The sequence below is a fragment of the Camellia sinensis genome, chromosome 4, assembly GCF_055761805.1.
Source record: "Camellia sinensis isolate YWXY chromosome 4, ASM5576180v1, whole genome shotgun sequence".
In the NCBI taxonomy this organism is placed as follows: Eukaryota; Viridiplantae; Streptophyta; class Magnoliopsida; order Ericales; family Theaceae; genus Camellia; species Camellia sinensis.
The window spans coordinates 203,852,602-203,871,482 of record NC_138964.1 but is presented as its reverse complement, the minus strand read 5'-3'; the positions used below and the strand labels follow the sequence as shown (position 1 = coordinate 203,871,482).

The 18,881-nt window shown below is 36.3% G+C and overlaps 1 protein-coding gene across 1 annotated transcript; it reads left to right on the top strand.

Annotated features, from left to right (window-relative positions):
- The first annotated feature begins 8,596 nt into the window (after positions 1-8,596).
- Positions 8,597-13,515, top strand: LOC145824387 (uncharacterized). Its single transcript, XM_082924031.1, has 9 exons — positions 8,597-8,701; positions 8,806-9,035; positions 9,221-9,579; positions 10,268-10,299; positions 10,398-10,521; positions 10,653-11,122; positions 11,325-11,476; positions 12,835-12,921; positions 13,156-13,515. Exons 1-9 carry the CDS (start codon positions 8,681-8,683, stop codon positions 13,250-13,252), a joined length of 1,572 nt encoding a protein of 523 aa, XP_082780157.1. The 5' UTR covers positions 8,597-8,680; the 3' UTR covers positions 13,253-13,515.
- The last annotated feature ends 5,366 nt before the right edge of the window (positions 13,516-18,881 follow it).

Below are 18,881 nucleotides of genomic sequence, written 5' to 3'. Positions count from 1 at the left end.
AATAATTAGAGAAAGTTATAAATATGCTATAAATGAACACCTCAAAATGACTCGCTTAGGATTAGTTGTGATAGGAGTCATGTCTTTAACTAGAGAAAATTTATGAGTCATGGCTTGTAAATGAACACCTCAAAATGACTCACTTAGAAAGATGTATAGATAGGCTAGAATATTTTGGAAGATGTTAGTGTTATCTAGATTTCAGCATTTGCCTTTGCCAGATAAATCTAGCAACTTTTGAGCCATTGGAGATAAAGATTAAAGGCAAAACGCGTCATCTAATACGGCTTTATTTCTAGAATAATTTTTTTAGATCCAGATCAAACAGATAATTTTGGTAATAAACTTACTCATTCAGTACTTTGTGTAATAGAAGAGCATCATCCATTTGTAGAAGTATTAATTGATAGCCAGCTACCAGAATGAAAAGGAATAAGGTGCATTCCAGCTAAGCATAAAATGTACCTTAGAAGAACTTCGACATTTCCAGGTGAGAGGGTGATTTATGATCTGGAATTGGGTCGAGGCAACGGCCGAGCAGGAAGAGAGCCCAACCATGCATGGGGCCAAGATGATCGACTATCCGTCCGGAGATGGGCTGCCAGAACTTGGCCCGGGTAGGAATTGGGCCAAATGTGAGCCGCCCTGGACCGAAAATAAGCTCGGCAAGGAAGTGCTCGGTTGGACCGAGCTGCTTGATCAGGGGATGGCTGAAGCCAGACAAGCTAAGTGACCGGCGCCCGGAAAGGTGTGGTCAACCGAGGAAATCGTTTGATTGGCAAGAAGGCCGACCACAGGAGGTGCCCGGGCTAGGCTCTGCCGAGATGCCGCCTAGCCCGGTCCTCCCTGGGGTTTATCCAGTGAGGTGCTTGGGTATGAAGCATAGCACGGCCGTGGATAGAGCAGCTCGGCTGCCGAGCTCCTGCTGAGTAGGCAGGCAGTTGAGATTAGGTGATGATCGGCAAGGTTTATGCTGACAGATGGGATAGCGGAGCCATGTGTCAGGAGATGACTGGGAGTGGATATGGGGCGCAGAGGGTATATAAGCATGTCTGTGCCCCCCATACGGGACAGATGAACACTTTGTAAGGAAATTCTTACACTCAAACACTCTTCTCTCTCTCTCTCTCTCTATCCTAAGGTGTGTGCTAAGTTGATCGTCGGAGGGTTTTTCCGGCCACACACCGCCGGGTAGCTCACCGTTATTTGTTCGCAGGTGATCGGACATAAACGGAGCTCGGAAGAAAGGAGTACGGGCTTGCCGAAATATCTGCTCCCCGTACACTAGGATATACCTAAGACTTCTCAATCAGAGACCCTAGCCACGTAGAAAATTTTCACTCAGAGATCAGCTCAATAAATTGAGGAAATTTGCTAGTAATCCTTTATGAGCATATAATGGAAGCTATGGTAATCTTGTCTGTGAAGATAGAAATCAGAAGATATACTGCAATTTAGCCATTCCAGATTTTCCCTCTAGCAAAGAAACATTTGTAGATGAAAGCCGGTATCCCAACAATCAGCATAGTGTCTCTCATGATTCACCAGTAATGGAAGAATAAGGTAACCAATGGGAGAATGAACCAGATAATGGGGATGATTTTTATGATCAACTCTCGGCAGCAGATCTTCAAGATCTTTCAGACATAATGTATGGGTGAAAAAATAAAAAATAAAATCGTGCACTCCATAATTAGACTCTTTAAAGATCTTGGAAGTATTATAGTCACAAAGTTCATATTTCATTTACTATTTTGGACTTTTAGTTTCATGGGACTTAGACCTTTTTGACTCTTTGAATTTTTATATCTTTTTTGTGTCCACGGAAGATTAGCCTTGAAGATTCACTCCATCATCCAAGTATCCATATGTCCACATCAATTATTGATATCAAGATACTCAGAAGAAAAAGACAAAATTCGTAGAAGATAAGGCCTCTCTTCAACAATTAGCAAAATTCACGCCAAAAAAGGACAATAACTACTGTAATTATCTATGACTGTAATTATTTGCGTCTGTCAATAGTAAGGTTTCTCCTTCACTCACTACTTTAATAGTGCAGTTGACCCCCACCCTGCTCCATTAAAGAAAAGTTGTGAGAATCTTTACACGTGTTTTGTAACAAATTATGGTGTCAAAATTTTATCAAGATGTGAGGATTGAATGATGTGCAATGGGGCCCAAAGTAGTACCTGTTACGACCTAGACCCGCCCCTATAGGTTTAATGTCGTAACAGGCCAATAATCCGCGATTATCAAAGGCCTGACTGAACTAAGCAAATAAACGAGGCTAGCGGAAGCTATTACATAAGAAGGCAAAACGTCCAATGAGCTGTGAATTTATATGAGACAAAATATATTGCTATAAACATATATATATACATGATAAATATGTCGTGCATTCACAAGTTTGTCAAAAGACAATAAAAAGAGAAACGTCATTCCCATCGAAAACAAAAGTAATGTCAGTGATAATCGATCAAAATACATGTGCGAGCTACAAAATAGTGCACACTGGCCACCTCAAAACTCGGATAGATGGGAACCTCGCGGTGAGGCACAGAAGTTAGCTTGACAAAATCAAAACAAGGTCGATGCCACTATGCCCTTTCCTGAGCTGGGTCACCTACATGACATATCAAAATATAAGCTAGAGCCCAGTAAATAACAGTTGAATAAAGAGATTTTGAACGATAATTATAACATAAAATAAAACACATACTAAGCAGGTTCATATGACATTTGAGAAGCATAGCATATCACGTAGCATAGTTTAAAGCAATAAATACAGGCGGTCTAGAAGACCGAAGATCAGATATGATAGCCAACATCATACTAAACAGGAGTTTCATGAAATGGAATTGGCATCATACAAATGGTGCCAGGGTTGCCACAGTAAACAAAAAAAATAGTGATAGAATTATCATTCATTAACATAAGAATCTTTTGGAGTATGCGCAAATCCGAAGCAGAGAAAAGGTATTTGAAATTAAACATATTTGAACAACAGTGTTACTTTACAGTCAGGTCCATGTTGCAGATGACTGGAACGAGGCATTTGACCTACACAGACAGATATAAGCGTTGTTTCACTTAATTCACCAAACATCCAATTAGTTAGTTCCATAACTTAGGAATTGATTGGTTTCAATGTAGTTTACTTTTGTTAAATGCTCAAGCAATGCAAATGGACATCAATTATAGGTGTGAAACACGCTAACGGAGGCCCGAGAGTAGAGTAAATGACACAGAAAAAGGAATCCGAGGCAGCCAAACAGCCGCACGTGCGGAACTTCTTGGCCACACGTGTTAGACCCTCTCCACACGTGCGCCATTAGGTGCTTTTTAAGCAGAATGCTCCTCAACATTCTCCTGTTTTCTGCACTTGTGGGCCTACTCGCCGCATGTACACCAGAGCTCTCCCGTACGTGCGGGCTCCCTTGCCGCACGTGTGGTTCTGGCTGTTCCAGAACCAAGTTTTTGCCTTGTTTTTAGAATCTCAACCCACCAAAAATCAAACCCAAATTCACTCAAATAAAGGACCAAAAATTAAGAAACATGGTATAAAAACAATTACCAAGAGTAAGACTTAAATTCAAGCATCAAATCCCTTAATCTCATAAACAAATTAAAGATTAAAGAGGGAATGCACATGGTAATTCTATGTTTCAACAAAACCATAGAAATATGACTTAACTTCATATAAAACCTTAGGAATGAGCAAAGTGATGGAATACATGCAAGGTTATGGGAAAATCCCTCTTATTAGGGTTTCTAGCTCAACTTACACCACTCAATCCCTCACCCACTCCTCAAACTCCATGAATTCAAGATAAAAATTAATCTCATGCAAGAAATTATGAGGAAGTTTTACCTTAATGTGTTAATTAATAAAGTTGCTCTAAATTTTCCCCATCTCCTTCACCTTTCTCTCTTCCCCTTCTTGCTCTCTCACTCAACTCTAGAACACTTTTCACTCTTTCAGATTTCTATCTCTCTCTCACTTATATTGAACTTATATATATATATATATACCTCTATATATGTAACTTATGTAACTTGGATTAGTTAAGTATGAGTCTCTTTATTTAAATTGTTGAATTAATTACATTACCACCTATCTTAATTTAAGGTGAATCAACCCTACTCACTTAGTCCATTAACTAATTTTATAACTCTACGATTTAATGAATCAGACAGGTCTTTTCATAAAGGAACATATTTGTTAACAAACACAATGCATAAAAATAGGCATATAAGGCACAGATAAGTGCATAATTCAGATTAATCATAAAAAGTAACAACTAAGGAAAAGACGGGTTTTACAATACCCCGCATCATTATCTGAACCCTTTATTTGGTTTTGTCTGTGTTTAGAGTAGTAGGAAGTTTGTCAGAAAATATGCATATAATTGTGCACAAAGTCCTTGTATTTATTATATGTCATTGTATGTAGAAATTTTTGAAAAAGCCTGTGACTAGGCTTGACTAGGTCTTTAGACTTTTGTGAAAAGTTTGGCCGTAAGTTTGAGATAGGCATTAAGTTTAGGTCTTTGGTTTTTGTTTGTATCCATCTATTGTATTGTATAAATTGGCATTCATGCCAACGAAAGAAGTAATGAAAATCCTCTCCTCTTTTCCTTGCAAAAATTTCTCCAACTTCTAAAATTTCTAAGTGTTCAAGTCTATCAGAATCTTAAAGTCTGTAACATAATCTTTGTAAGTATACTACATATTAGTATGCAGTGTGAATAGTCTCTATTTTTCCTTAGATATTTCAAAAGGGTAACTCTTATGTTCTAAAATTTATTTTCTTTTTGGAAAAACTAAGTTTATGGAATGCTTGCTTGCTCATTAATATTACATGCTTTGAACCTTCATAGTATCTATCGTTTTCTATTTCCTTACTGAGTGACTTTAGCTAAAGAACTCGTATGAGCCATGGTTTGGCATTGAAGGTAAATTGTAGGCAGAAAGGGAAATGCAAAGAATAGAAAATAAGAATATACTATGTTAAATGAGGGTTAGCTTCAAGGTGGGAGTACATGTAATGAAAGTAAACATTGTTTAAAAATAGTTTTACCAAAAAAGAAAAAGAATTTAGAATATAAGGAGAGCAACTTGAGTAGAAATATCGAGAAAATATTTTTCATATAAGAATTTTAAAATCAAAATTTTATACTTTTAGAAGAAGAACTTGGAATTAAAATCAAATTCAGTACTGAGCTTATATAAGAATTAGAAGATTAAAAATTAAGATATCAATTTCTGTTATCATTAGCCTCTGGTAGATCTCTAGTACATTATAGTTTGAAAATCACACAAATAAATAGACAGATAACTATAAAACAATAAGCCTTACAGCTAGTCATTTAACAACTTGAGGATTTATTAGTATAACTGTATAATTAATCAGATAATTCGCAGCCCAGCTTCAAAATAGTGGTAAACCACTAAGCCTTCGTTTGGGAAGTGGGTTGACTTTTTGGCTTTTTAATTTTTTTGGCTATTTTAGCCTGGGCTACAAAGCTTGGTTTGGGAAGGACTTTTTGGCTTTTTAAATTTTTTTTGTGAGAGAAAAGTGTAATGATTATGGGTTGGATGTGATGCTTTGTTTATTGTGACTAAAATAGCATATTTTATCTTTTGTGGCTAATATAGCACCAAACCTCCTTATCTTTTGTAACTCACCCTAAAAAAATGTGTACCTTATTTAGACATATCTAAATAGTAAAATATTTGTAAAAAATATTTTAAAATTTTAATAAATATACAAAAATATGAAAAATATATTAAAATTTTGTATTTTTTAAAATATTTTTGGTATTTAAAAAATTTACAAATATTATAATTTTTAAATATATTTATGTTAAGTATATCCAAAAATTAAAAAAAATTACTTAAAATATCAAAAAAAAAAAGAAAATACAAAAAATAAAAAAATAAAATTTTACAAAAAGTCGGCCCTATTGTCTATGGATGAGCCGAGTCGGCCCTATTGTCTACGGATGAGCTGAGTCCTCTCTCTTCTCTCTATCTCTATCTCATGTAGATATGACAATTTAAACCCGGCCCGACGGGAACTCGATCCACCGACCCCGAAATAAGTGATTTTTCCTCAAAAAATATCCCCACAAAAACGAAAATAATATTAAAAAATCACTCTCCGATCAATTTCAGGCTAGGGACGGGGTAGGCTCGTCAGCCCCGGCCCCGGCCACGCCCCGGAATTTCCCGATTCATCCCCGCCTGATGATTAATTGTATTATTAAATATATTTTGTATTATATAAATATTAGTTGTACATGTACTTTTGATCTCATTTCCTCTCATTTCCTCTGTGTCTCTCTCTCTCACCGACCGTGGCCCTCATCTCTCTCTCCCTCAAATCTCAGACTCAGTCTCATCTCTCTCCCTCCCTCTCCTCTCCCTCTCCCCCTCTCCCTCTCCATCTCCCTCCGTCCGTGAAGCGTTCCATCGTCAAATCCCTCCGTCCGTGAAGGCTTCACGGTGAAGCCCTCCGTCCATCAGATCGTGAAGCTTTCCGTCAGATCGTGAACCCTCTCCCTTTCCCTCCGTCCGTGAAGCCCTGGGTCCGTCAGATCGTGATTCATGAAGAAGAAGAACAGATCTGAAGAAGAAGAATAGATCTGATTGTTGTGTGTATGTATATATCTATGATTTTTGATGATTGTTATATGTATATAATTTTTTTTTATGATTGTTATATATATATATATCTATGACAGATTTTTTTTTTTTTTTTTTTTTTTTTGATCTGCTTAATGTTGCTTTTTGAGCTCACTGTGATGTTGAGATTTGTTGATGTTGTTTTTTAGCCAGGGATTTTCGGGATCGGGGAAACCCGATCCCCGTTAGGGGGCGGGGGTGGGGGTGGGGGTGGGTTCCCCGTCGGGGACGGGGACGGGGGGAAGTTCTGCCATCGGGGATCGGGGACGGGGAGGGTGATCCCCAGCCCCGCCCCGCCCCATTGCCATTCCTATTTACCAACAAATCTCTGGTATTTTTTTCTAAAATGAAAAAAAAAAATCCAGATTTAATAGAATCTATACTTTATAAAATTAAAAAATAAAATTCAAATCAAATGTTCAAACAATCAATCAACGTCCAATATACAACAAAATCTTTCCATGAATGGTGTTTTTTTTGTTTTTGTTTTTTATTTTTATTTTTATTTTTTGTGTGTTTTGTTTTATTTTTCGAGTTTTGGTTTAATTGGGAATATGATTGTTACCTTTCGATGAGAAAATTGGGGCTTTTTTTGTTCTTTGCATTGAAAGATAACAACTTGTTGGTTTCTCTCTTTTTTGTTTTGGTTTTTATCAATTTTCTGAACCATTGATTCGATTGAATTCTGAATATTTGAGGTGATTGGTATTTTTCGAGTTTGTTCATGCTACGATTCAATCGGGGATTCGATTGGTATTCTCTAATTTCAGAAGATTAGGGTTTTCCCTTTTTTGCGTATCATGCCAGGATCTCGGTGATTTTTTGATTTCGGTTTATGGTTCAATTGAGATTTGATTGTTGCTCTCCAATGAGAAATTTAGGGCTTTTCCTTTGTTCGTTTCGTTGAAAGATGAAAACTTGGTTGTTTCGTTTTTGGTGTTTATCAATTCTACAAACTATTATATTCAATTAGTTTCTGAATATTTGAGGTGATTGTATGTGGATGATGTTTTTCAAGTTTGTTCATGCTTATACGCTATGATTCAATTGGGGATTCGATTGGTATCCCCCGATCTCAGAAAATTAGGGTTTGCCTCTTTTCTTTTTTCGTTTCATGGAAAGATTTATGTGATTTTTCGTTTTATGTCTATGGTTCAATTGGGAATGTGATTGTTACCCTCCAAGGAGAAAGTTGAGGTCTCTCTCATTCTTTTCATCAAAAGATAATAACTTGGTAGTTTCCTTTTTTGGTGTTTATCAAATTTCTAAAACATTGATTTGATTGAATTCTGAATATTTGAGGTGTGATTGTATGTGGATGGTGTTTTTCGATTTTGTTCATGCTTATACATTACGATTCAATCAGGGCTTCAATTGGTGTCCTCTAATTTCAGAAAATTAGGGTTTACCCTTTGTGTGTTTCATGGAAAGATTTTGTTTTATATTGGACGTTGATTGATTATTTGAACATTTGATTTGAATTTTATTTTTTAATTTTATAAAGTATAGATTCTATTAAATCTGGATTTTTTTTTTCATTTTAGAAAAAAATACCAGAGATTTGTTGGTAAAGCGCATGCCTTGAAATTTTTAGAAAGTGAAGAAGAGGATTGAATTAAATGTGGATTTTTTCTATACTAGGAAATGTTGATTTGATCAAACCTGGATTTTTTTTTTCATACTACTAAAATATCATAGTTTTGTTGGAGAAGCAAATGACTTATAATTTATCTCGTGTAAATATTTACCCTCTGATAGGTGATGCTTGTATTGAATGTAATTACTTGTTCAATCTTTAAGTTAGAAGCCCAAAGAATTTGTTTATTGATTTTTCTCCTTTTTATGCTCATTTATGTATTTGTAATGTTGTGAAGTTATGATAAAATTGCTTGCATTTGGGTCTTTAAATATATTTGTAATCAGGCTTTCAGGTTTTGGGTTGTTGTAGGTGCTTATATCCAAACAATCTCATCTGGGATTCGAAACGGCTATGCAGGGATATGATAGAGATGTAAGCAATTTTGAAGTTCATGTTGATTTCACTCTTCTCCCTCATTATATGTATGAAATTTTGTGTATTTTTACATTGCTTTCTAATAAGTTATTTTTGTGTAGGACTATGAAGATTTGGATGAGTATAAAGAGGATGGTGAAGAGCAAGAAGAGGATGGGATTGGTGAAGGGGAATATGAAGAAGAAGAAGCTCCACAAACCACGCAGGAGGAACTGGAATACCTTGAATTGAGGCAGAGATTAAAAGAAGCTATCAGAAAGCGGATTAAAAAGGAATCTGGTTCTGGCCATGCAAATTCCCAAGAGAAAAAGAAGAAATTGCCATATGATAAGTGAGAACAATCTGCAATTTCATTAGTCTGTTATTCATTTATTTACTAGGATATAATGATATATGTTTAAATTGCATATTAATTACTTAATATACTAAAGCTTTTGTATAAAGTCTTCAATTTGAATTTTAGATGTACATGGTATAGAATCTCATTCATTATATCCATTTTTCCATGTTTTGCAGTTATGGATCCTTCTTTGGGCCTTCACAACCAGTTATTGCTCAAAGAGTAATTCAAGAAAGCAAGTCATTATTGGAAAACCACCATTTGGCACCCAAAGTGTCAAAATCCAATCATGATGTGGGTACCATAGTAAGTCTGTGGTTTTGTTATGGTTGTACATTCCTGCATGCTGCAAATATGATCTTAGCCTTATGTGCTTTGAATTCATCCCTCATTGTTATATCATCAATCCTAATGATAATCAGTAGATCGTTAATTTTAGAAATTGTGAGGATTGGCCTAAAGTTATGGTGGGAGGAAAGCACCTCGATACTCAATTTAGAGGTTAAATTCAAAGTTTTTTGTCTTAAAAAAATGTGTGATCCTTGATGGCACACCTGATACGTTGCATTGGTAGAGTTTTTATCAGTTGGCTTCTTTGCTGTCTTTTTATTATTTTATTTATATTGTTGGCTTCATATATTTTTATATTCATCGCATTTATTTGAATTAAATGGTGATTATTGAGGTGCTATTGTCCATTAAAAATTGTCTCCCGAAGGATTTTGGCAATCGGAGGATAGAAATTTCTATGGACTTCATCAATTTAGTGTCGACTGTCAAGGAGTACTCATTTTTTCATCTAGGGGGTTCTTCTTGGGATTGCAAGGTTTATAATTTTTTGTTATGGGAGTTGTGTTTCTTAACCTTTTGAGTATTGAGGTTTATACCTCGCCTTGCAGTTGCAATGTTGGATAATTAGTTTTGCTTCCTTGTTTTAACAAAATATGGTTGGCACATGATCTTGTAATCTAATATTCCCGGGGATTGGGCTGATTCCTAGTCTGTCTGTTATTTGGGCCAGCCAATGGATCCTCCACCATATTCCCTGAACCTGCATAGTTTGTGGGGTTTGGAAGACATATAGGATGCAGATGTGCTAAAGAGATAATTTTTCATCGCTTTTAACTTCATTTTGAGATGTAGTCTAATCAATTGATGACCCCACTTGTCCATGTAGAAAAGCAAGAGCCTTGCTTCAACCACTGCTGGATAAAAAACTCAAGCTCGTAACCACCATCCTAAAGTTGTAAATCAGGTTAGTAAAAGAAATCATTTGTCGATTCTTTCCTATAACTTCAATATAGTTTCTAATTTTATTAATTTCATGGTTTTTTTTCCTACTTATTTGTGCAGTTAAAAACGAAAGTCCAAAAACTTAAGGATACGAGAGATTATTCTTTTCTATTATCTGATGATGCAGAGCTTCCAGCTCCCACAAAAGATCCTCCAATTCGAAATGTCTCTGTTCCAAATTCTGGTGTGTTGCTGCTTTACTACACCATATCTGATTGTTGATCTAAAAGCTCAAAACATACTAATTTATTGAGAAAACTTTTTAACTTTTAACTTTCTTTTTTTGTTTTTTGTGTTTTTGTTATGATGTTGAAGAGGCAAGATCAGCTCAAGTGCCACCAAAGAGCAGACAGTGGTCAACTAATACTGGTAGACAAGTTCCCAATAGTCACGAGGAGAGGAAACCTATGTCAACAGGTAGCCAAACGCATCCTAAAACTGGGCCGCGCAAGTTAATTTCTGCCGGTAAGCCCATTCTAACATCGGTTGACTCTAGAAAACAGCTTGGAAACAATAATGGAAGCGGGCCAGGTCGGCCTCTAGGGCCAAAAGGCTTGCCTTCTAAGATGCCTGCAGCCACCACAGAGAGGAGGGTTGCTGCACCACAACGGCAGTCTTTGGACCAGAAACCTAGTGTGCACAGGCCCCCTTCTTCGAAGTTGCACTCATCTGCTCCAAAGCAAGCTTCTGTTCCAAAGCAATCCTTGGACCAGAAAAAGGAAGTTCAGGGATCTAGCAGAGGAAAGATGATGCCAAAACAGCCAGTTCCATCCTCTAAACCACAGGTCTAATCTCATTTACTTGTGCATGTACAACCGTTCCTGTATATTTTATTACCGAGATATCTCAATTTGTCACTTTTTCCCTCCTGTCCTTGCATGAATAATGGATACCTGCAGCCATTTTCTGGTTGACATGTCCTTATATCCAGGGAAAGTTGATAACATTTTTTACAATAAAATTTGTCCTTGCTTGACTTACTGACAGATAAACAAGCAACCTGCGAAAATTCCATCTTGCCCTCCGTTGAGAGAGGACCGCCCAAAGAAGAAGCCTGTCAGACCATACGACGATGATGATGTGGATGATGATGATGATGAAGGTGGAAGAGCAATAAGCATGATTAGGAGTATGTTTAGGTAAGTAGCCTTCTGTTTTTTCTTGGAGTTTTTCAATCATAGAATCATTTCTAATGTTGGTGCGCAATAGTTTAACAAAGTTTAAATTTACCTGAATGATAGTGGGGTTTACTTATGTAGTTTGTCTTGTTGGAGATATATACATACTAACATCCATCCCAGATTAATAAGAAGGCAAATTTTAAAATAGCCTTCTGTTTTTTCTTGGAGTTTTTCAATCATAGAATCATTTCTAATGTTGGTGCGCAATAGTTTAACAAAGTTTAAATTTACCTGAATGATAGTGGGGTTTACTTATGTAGTTTGTCTTGTTGGAGATATATACATACTAACATCATTTATTATTCCATATTTTTAAAATTTGCCTTCTTATTAATCTGGGATGGATGTAGTTGTTAGTGGGTCCATTTGGACAGAAGTGGATTTCAAATCAAGGGATTTGAGCTTAATAATACTTAAATTTAGGCATGATAGTTTACCCATGAATTTTAAGATGGAGTTAAATAGCTTTATGATGATGGATTTAAAAAACTATATAAAACTAGTTATTTGAAATCATGTTAAGCTCTCTCTTTTTAGCTATAAGGATTCTACTTGTCTTCTTCCTTTTGGCATGATAAAGTATATAAAACCCATAAATTTAAGATTAAATAGCTTTATTGTGATGGATGTAAAAAACTATATAAAACTAGTTATTTGAAATCATGTTAAGATCTCTCTTTCTAGCTATAAGGATTCTACTAAAAATATATATATACTTTGCCTTCTTCCATTGTTTTTCTATTCATTTAAGCTCAAATCTCTTGATTTGAAATCCACATTTATCCAAACGGAGTTGCTACTACTAGACCTTGTCTTAGAGATGGCAAATCTTGCCCATACTGATAATTTGATCCAAGATAATTGAGATTGGTTGGATGCTTTACGAAATGGCTTGGTTCTGGTTTACTCAAATCCAGTTTGATTACTAATGACTTGGGTGATACTAGGGTACATTCTCATCTTAAACAGTCATCAGTAATTTTAATAAACCAAACTAAGCTTTGTATCGCAATCAAGTGGAGTTGGCTAAATCATCAATAATTTTAATGTTGGTGTATTCTTTCTTTCTTTCTTTCTTTTTTGTTTTTTGAATTTTCTTTAAACTGGATATGGCTGCTTTTTGCACCTAATCTGGGGTTGGCTTAGTTTTACTTCTTTGCTGTTCAAAAAAAGAAAGGTTCTACTTCTCTGATTTGGAGGAGTTGATTTTATACTTGTGTGACTTGGGTAGGTATAATTTCGAGGAGAGATAAATTAACTATGAAATATTATGTTTCCTTGACCTAATTTAATCAAAGTGGTGATCTTCATGGCAGGTATAATCCAAGAAAATTTGCCGACGAGGATGATGATAGTGACATGGAGGCAAACTACGAAGATATTATGAGGGAGGAGCAAAGGAGGTTAGTATGGCTTTATTGAATTTAGCATGAAATTCTTGACCATTTTGGTCTAAAATTTATTATTTTAGATATTGTGCTCTCTGGGCTTACACCATTTGCTTGAGTAGCTTTATGTGCTTGTTTAATGCTTACAACCCAGAACACAATTACCCTTTTTGTGTGCGTGCATGGCGCATTGATCATTTGACGGGTTGTCTTGATGGCTCATATATTTGTGATTTTTTGTGATATCAGCGCAAGAATTGCTAGAAAAGAGGATGAAGAAGAACTCCGCAAAATAGAGGAGCGTTTGAGAAAAGAGGCAAAGAAGCGTAAGCTAAGCCAACGATGATTAGCTGGTACACAAAATTTTGTTTGTCGCTAATTCCTTGTTGTCTAATTAGCTGAAGTAACAAAAAGAAAAAAGGGAAATTTTTTTTTCTCCGACCATCTTTTCTTTTAACTTCTCAGAGTAGATGCTGCTGCTGAATTTTATTGAACTTTTTCATTTGTCAAGGTGTAGGGAAAATTGTTGAAAAAGTGCCGACTATAGTTTTAATTTTTGTTATGGCCGAGGTGGTTTTTTATTTGATTTATAGATTGATTATTATCTTTTGCTCTTCGGGCAATTAAAAAGAAAAGCAAATTACTCATAAATTTTAATAATTAGATTTAATTTTCATTAATTCTTATTATTAAAAATAAGTTTTAATAAAATCACTGTTAAAAATATTTTTTGTGACAATTTTTAACACCGTTAAAAAATTGACAATTAATAATTTTTTTTGTTACGATTTCTATAAGTTGTTAAAATTTATAATTAGTAATGTTTTTTGAGATAAATTTTTTAAATTATCGTTGAAAGTTGTAAATGAGTGAAATTTGTGACGATTTTTGTGAATTGTCTTTAAAATTTATAATTAGTAATATTTTTTTGTGATAATTTTTAAATTATCGTTGAAAATTAATAATTAGTGAAGTTTGTAATAGTGTGTAATGGAAAAGTGTTATTAATTATTAGAGGATTTATTAGATAAAAATGTACTTATTAGGATCCTCTTCAAAAGAAAAGGCTAGAAACTTTTAAAGCTAGAAAACTTTGTGCGGCTTTCCGCCAACGCAAGTAATTTTTTATATATTAAATTATGGTTTTTAGTTTTTAGCTAGACACGAAAAAACATATGAAGAGAAAAAATTCAAAACAGTAATAAAAAATTAAGCCAGAGGGAGTTTTGTGCGAGTGTAAAAGAAATGTTGGTATCCAAATCAAACCTGATTTTGCTTTAGTTGTTTTGGTGTTTTTAGGGTCGACATGGGTGTGCTGGGCTGGGCTGGGCTGGGCTCGCCTCACATTTCGTACATTGTTTTTCGACTCTGATTCGGCTTGGAGCTTCTATTTTATTTTCAAGTTCATCCAAAAGCAAAATAAAAAATTTTGAAGTCCAGCCCACAATGTTGTTAACAAGTTTAAAATTTTTGCCACAGGTCAAAGTGGCACTCCATTTCATACACTCTTGTTTGTTGTTACACTATTGGTTGAAACTGAATTTGCATTACCACATACGACAATTCATCTTACATTGAAATAAACTTCAAATATATTTATTAATTTAATTAAATTATATAAAATTATACAGATTAAAATGAATCTTGATCTGGAATCAAACAAAGATATTAAAAAACCTTTTATGTTGTAATTTGGAATAAACTAATCCTTTTTCGTTTGGTAATTTTTAATTTTAGTTAAAAAGTTAAAGAAATTATTATAAGTTATTACATTATCCTTTCAATTTTTTTTTGCATATGTTTTGATAAAAAATTAAAAAATTATTAAAATAGCATGTTTTCAAATGAAAAGTGAACAAGGCTTTTCATGTACTATCTCAACATTATTGTGTTTCTACCACAAATTGAGATTGCTTATTAAATGGTAATACCAAGCATCACTGTTGTATATAATATTTACTCCAATTATAATTGCTTTTGCAGATGCTCAATGGTCCTCCACTTCAATCATAAACGATTAAGTTGTCATAAGTTCATTATGAATTTCATTTTAATTATTTAAACGGTTCTTTTGTAAAAATCTGTGTATATTATTTATGAAAATTTAGGTCTATCTAATAATTTTAATTTCTTTATTTTATCATGTTTATTTCCAAAAAAAGAAGCGAAAAGAAGAGAGAGTAATAATTGGACAAGGGGTGCCTGAGCACAGCAGGGTGTGCCGTGCATGCAAAAACGACAGAGATTTTTTTTTTTTATTTTTTTTTTTATGCCCTTTTGGCGCACAGCAGTACCTGCTGTACAGCAGGCACCCCTTTCCCGTAATAATTATGTTTTTAAAATAAATTATGATTGTAATTCATTAAGTTTCATTATAATATCTTATTTGAATCAAATCTTTGAAAAAAAAAAATTTTGTATTTTTTTGAATACAAACACGATAAAATAAAAAGGGATAATTTGCCAATGGTTCTATTTGCCAACTAATGTTTCATTACGTCCCACCCACTTGAAACTAGCCCAAAAAGTCTCATCCCAAGTTTAATCAAACCCCTCTCAGTTTAAGAGGGGAGAGAAATGGAAGTTGAACCGTGTTTGCTTTTGTTTCCCACCAAATAGATAGATATATGGAATATGGGGTATCTCCCCTCTCAAATTGAGAGGGGCTGAAGATTTTGCCAATCCACACTGCGATTTTGAAGATTTCTCTACAAAAGCATTCATAATCGAAACTTCTAGTCTACTTTAATTTTTTACTGCAACTAATTTCGGAGTTTCAAAAATGGCCAAAAAGAGTGAGTTACTTCCAATCACACCCTTGAGAGATTTGGACAACAATTTGGAAAGTGAAAAGAAAAATGTCATTCACCCAAAAAAAAAGAAGAAAAATGTGTGTGAAATTAGATAAAATATAGGTATATTTTATTCATATTTTACCTATTTTTTTCTTTTTTCTTTTTTTTTTTTTTCATTTCAAATCTCCCAACTAAGCACAGTGTTAATCTGTTGTGATTAATCATTCTTCAATATCTTCTTCTTGGTGTTGATTGTATTGTAATTGTTATTTATAATCTTTTCATTACATTGCTTATTTGTTCAGTTGTTGCTGCAAAGTTTGTTTGTTTGTTTGTTCGTTTTTTTTTTTTTTTTTTAATTTTAAAATTTAGTTGTAGCAAGTCACACTCAATTATCAGTTTTGTATAAATAAATCTACGGAAAAAAAAAAAAAACTAAGTTTGAGTTTTCTAACAAAATAAATCTTGAATTTTTAATTTTGTTAATTTAAATTCTAATATTTTGATTTTTTTTCATTCTAAATCACTCGCTTATTTTTTTTTAAGTAAAATCGATAGGAAATAGTATTTTAGTTATTAAATTCAATGTAAATATATATAAAATATCTAATTTATTTATTGAGTTTAAAAACTAAAATATTAATTTTTTTCATCGATTTTATTTAATGAAAATACACAAATAGTTTAGATTGAAAACAAATAAAAAATTTAAAATTTAAATTGATAAAATTAAAGATTCAGAATTTATTTTGTTATAAGAGTCAATTCTTATATATATATATATATATTTATTTTTCAATACTCTATAAAGTTACTTTACCAAAACTTATTTATTTATTTATAATTTTTGTACGGGGAGCAAATATTCCGGCGTGCCCGTATTCCTTTCTTCCAAGTTCCGTCGACGTCCGATCACCTGCGAGCAAGTAACGGTGAGCTACCCGGCGGTGTGTGGCCGGAAACACCCTCCGACGGTCAAATTAGCACACACCTTAGAGGGAATAGAGAGAAGGGAGAGAGTGTTTGAGTGTAAGGATTTTCTTACAGAGATGTTCGTGTGTCGCGTATGGGGGGCGCAGACATGCTTATATACCTTCTGAGCCCCATATCCACTCCCTGTCATCTCCTGACACGTGGCTCTGCTATCCCATCTGTCAGCATAAACCATGCCGTTCATCACCTGCTCTCAACTGCCTGTCAGCATAGCTGGAGCTCGGCAGCCGAGCTGCCCTACCTCGGTCATACCATGCTTCATACCTTAAGCGCCTAACCGGATAACCGAATGAAGGACCGGGCTAGGCGGCATCCCGGCAAAGCTTAGCCCGGGCTCCTCCTTTGGTCGGCCTTCTCGCCGGTCAGTCAACTACCTCGGCTGACCGCGCCTTTCCGAGCGCCGGCCTCTCGGTCTGTCTGGTCTCGACAATCCTCGGACCGAGCATCCTAGTCTGACCGGTCACTTCCTGGTCGAGCAGCTTCTGCACGGTCCGGGGCAGCACACAGCCCAAACTCTGCCCGGCCCAAGTTCTGGTAGCCCATCTCTGGGTGTACAGTCGATCATCTCGGCCCAATACTCTGCTGGGCCCTCAACTTGTTCGGTCTATACCTCGGCCCAACACCGGAGCATAAATCACCCTCTCAATTGCCCCTTAATTCCGTCCGCGGAAGCGTGACTGGGATTATTCACCTCGTCCGAGATAACGTTTCCCCGGTTCCCAAGATGCCAAGCCCTGCCCGAGCTAGTTGACGTAATTGTCTGCAGATTTGGCCGGTTATATTCCTCGGCTGACCTATTTTCGTCGAAAGCAGCTCGGTTGGCTCTTCATCTTTTCAACCCGTCGCTTCAATCCTGTCAAGGCCATAAATGGGGACACGTGGCGAGCTCCCATTGGTTATCGAGAAGCAACCCGCCGTTCTTGTCAGATTTTGAATTTGGGCGGTCTCTTACGCCTATACAAACTCGCCCTCCAGTTCCATTTTTTTTCTACTGCTGCCTCCATCTCTGTCGATTCTCAGACCCAAGCTCGACTGCCATCCTGCCATTCTTCGTGTTTGGGAAGAACACCTTCAGCCCTTCACAGGTAAGATACCCAATCTCTCTTATGTTGCTATTTACTCTTATTTTGCACACATTAGGACCCAAAAACATAGCTTTTAGGGCTTAGACCATAGAAAACGTTCTAAACCTCCCACTGTTCTTGGTGTTCTTCGTCTTCCTGAAGAACGTCGAAGAACTGGGGTGAACCGGGCTCTGGGCCTTCTTTTGATCCAAGAAGCCAGCCAAACCGGGCAAACAACGTGTTTGTTCCAACCATGGCAAGAACCGAGATAATCAAAGGACTTGGTCGCTCAACCGGGCTAACATCAGGTCTGCTTGGGCGACCGAGCTCCTTAATCAGACAACCGAGGTAGTTTGGCCCCCTTACCGACCGAGCTGAAGTCTAGCTTCCTTTGCGAAACCACACACTTACACTTGCCATCCTTTTCCTGCAGAGTCCAAGGGGACCCCTGTCATTCCTGAACCTCTCAGGACCGAGCTGCAGCAATTTATCACCGTGCCCAACCCATCAACCGGGCTATAGTAAGTCGGCCACAAATGGGGAAGTTTCGCTTCCTTGTGGATACTCCGGCCGCGCTAGCCGCTTTCAGAGAGGACTACGGCGTCCCGGCCGACGTCCATCTCGAGCTGGCCGAAGAAGAGACCACGCCTTGGGGTAGGGAGGAATGCCCCTTCACCGTGCTGTCCATTGTCGAAGGGGGCCTTCGTTTCCCTCTCAACCCACTGATTACCGAGTTCTTACGCCGTACTGGGCTAGCGCCAACCCAAGTGTCCACCAACACTTATAGAATAATCAACGGCGTACACGAATTGAACCAACGGCTAGGCACCAACTTAGGCCTAGCCGAGATATTGAGGCAATACACAATGGGCCACACCGGTGACGGCCTAGCTTACTACTTAAAAATAAGACCGGGCAAGGAAAAAATCGTAACCGGCACCCCGGACAAAGATATGCACGATGATGATTTCTTCTGGGTGTCCGGCAACTACGAAACAGCCGAGGTGCCGGGCTGGTTCATAAGCAAGGACTTCGGTTCTTCATGTAAGCCACTCAAACTTGCTCGGTTAACTTTATTCTTTTAGTTTTATTAACCGGTTTCCCTGTTTCTTTTGCAGCTATC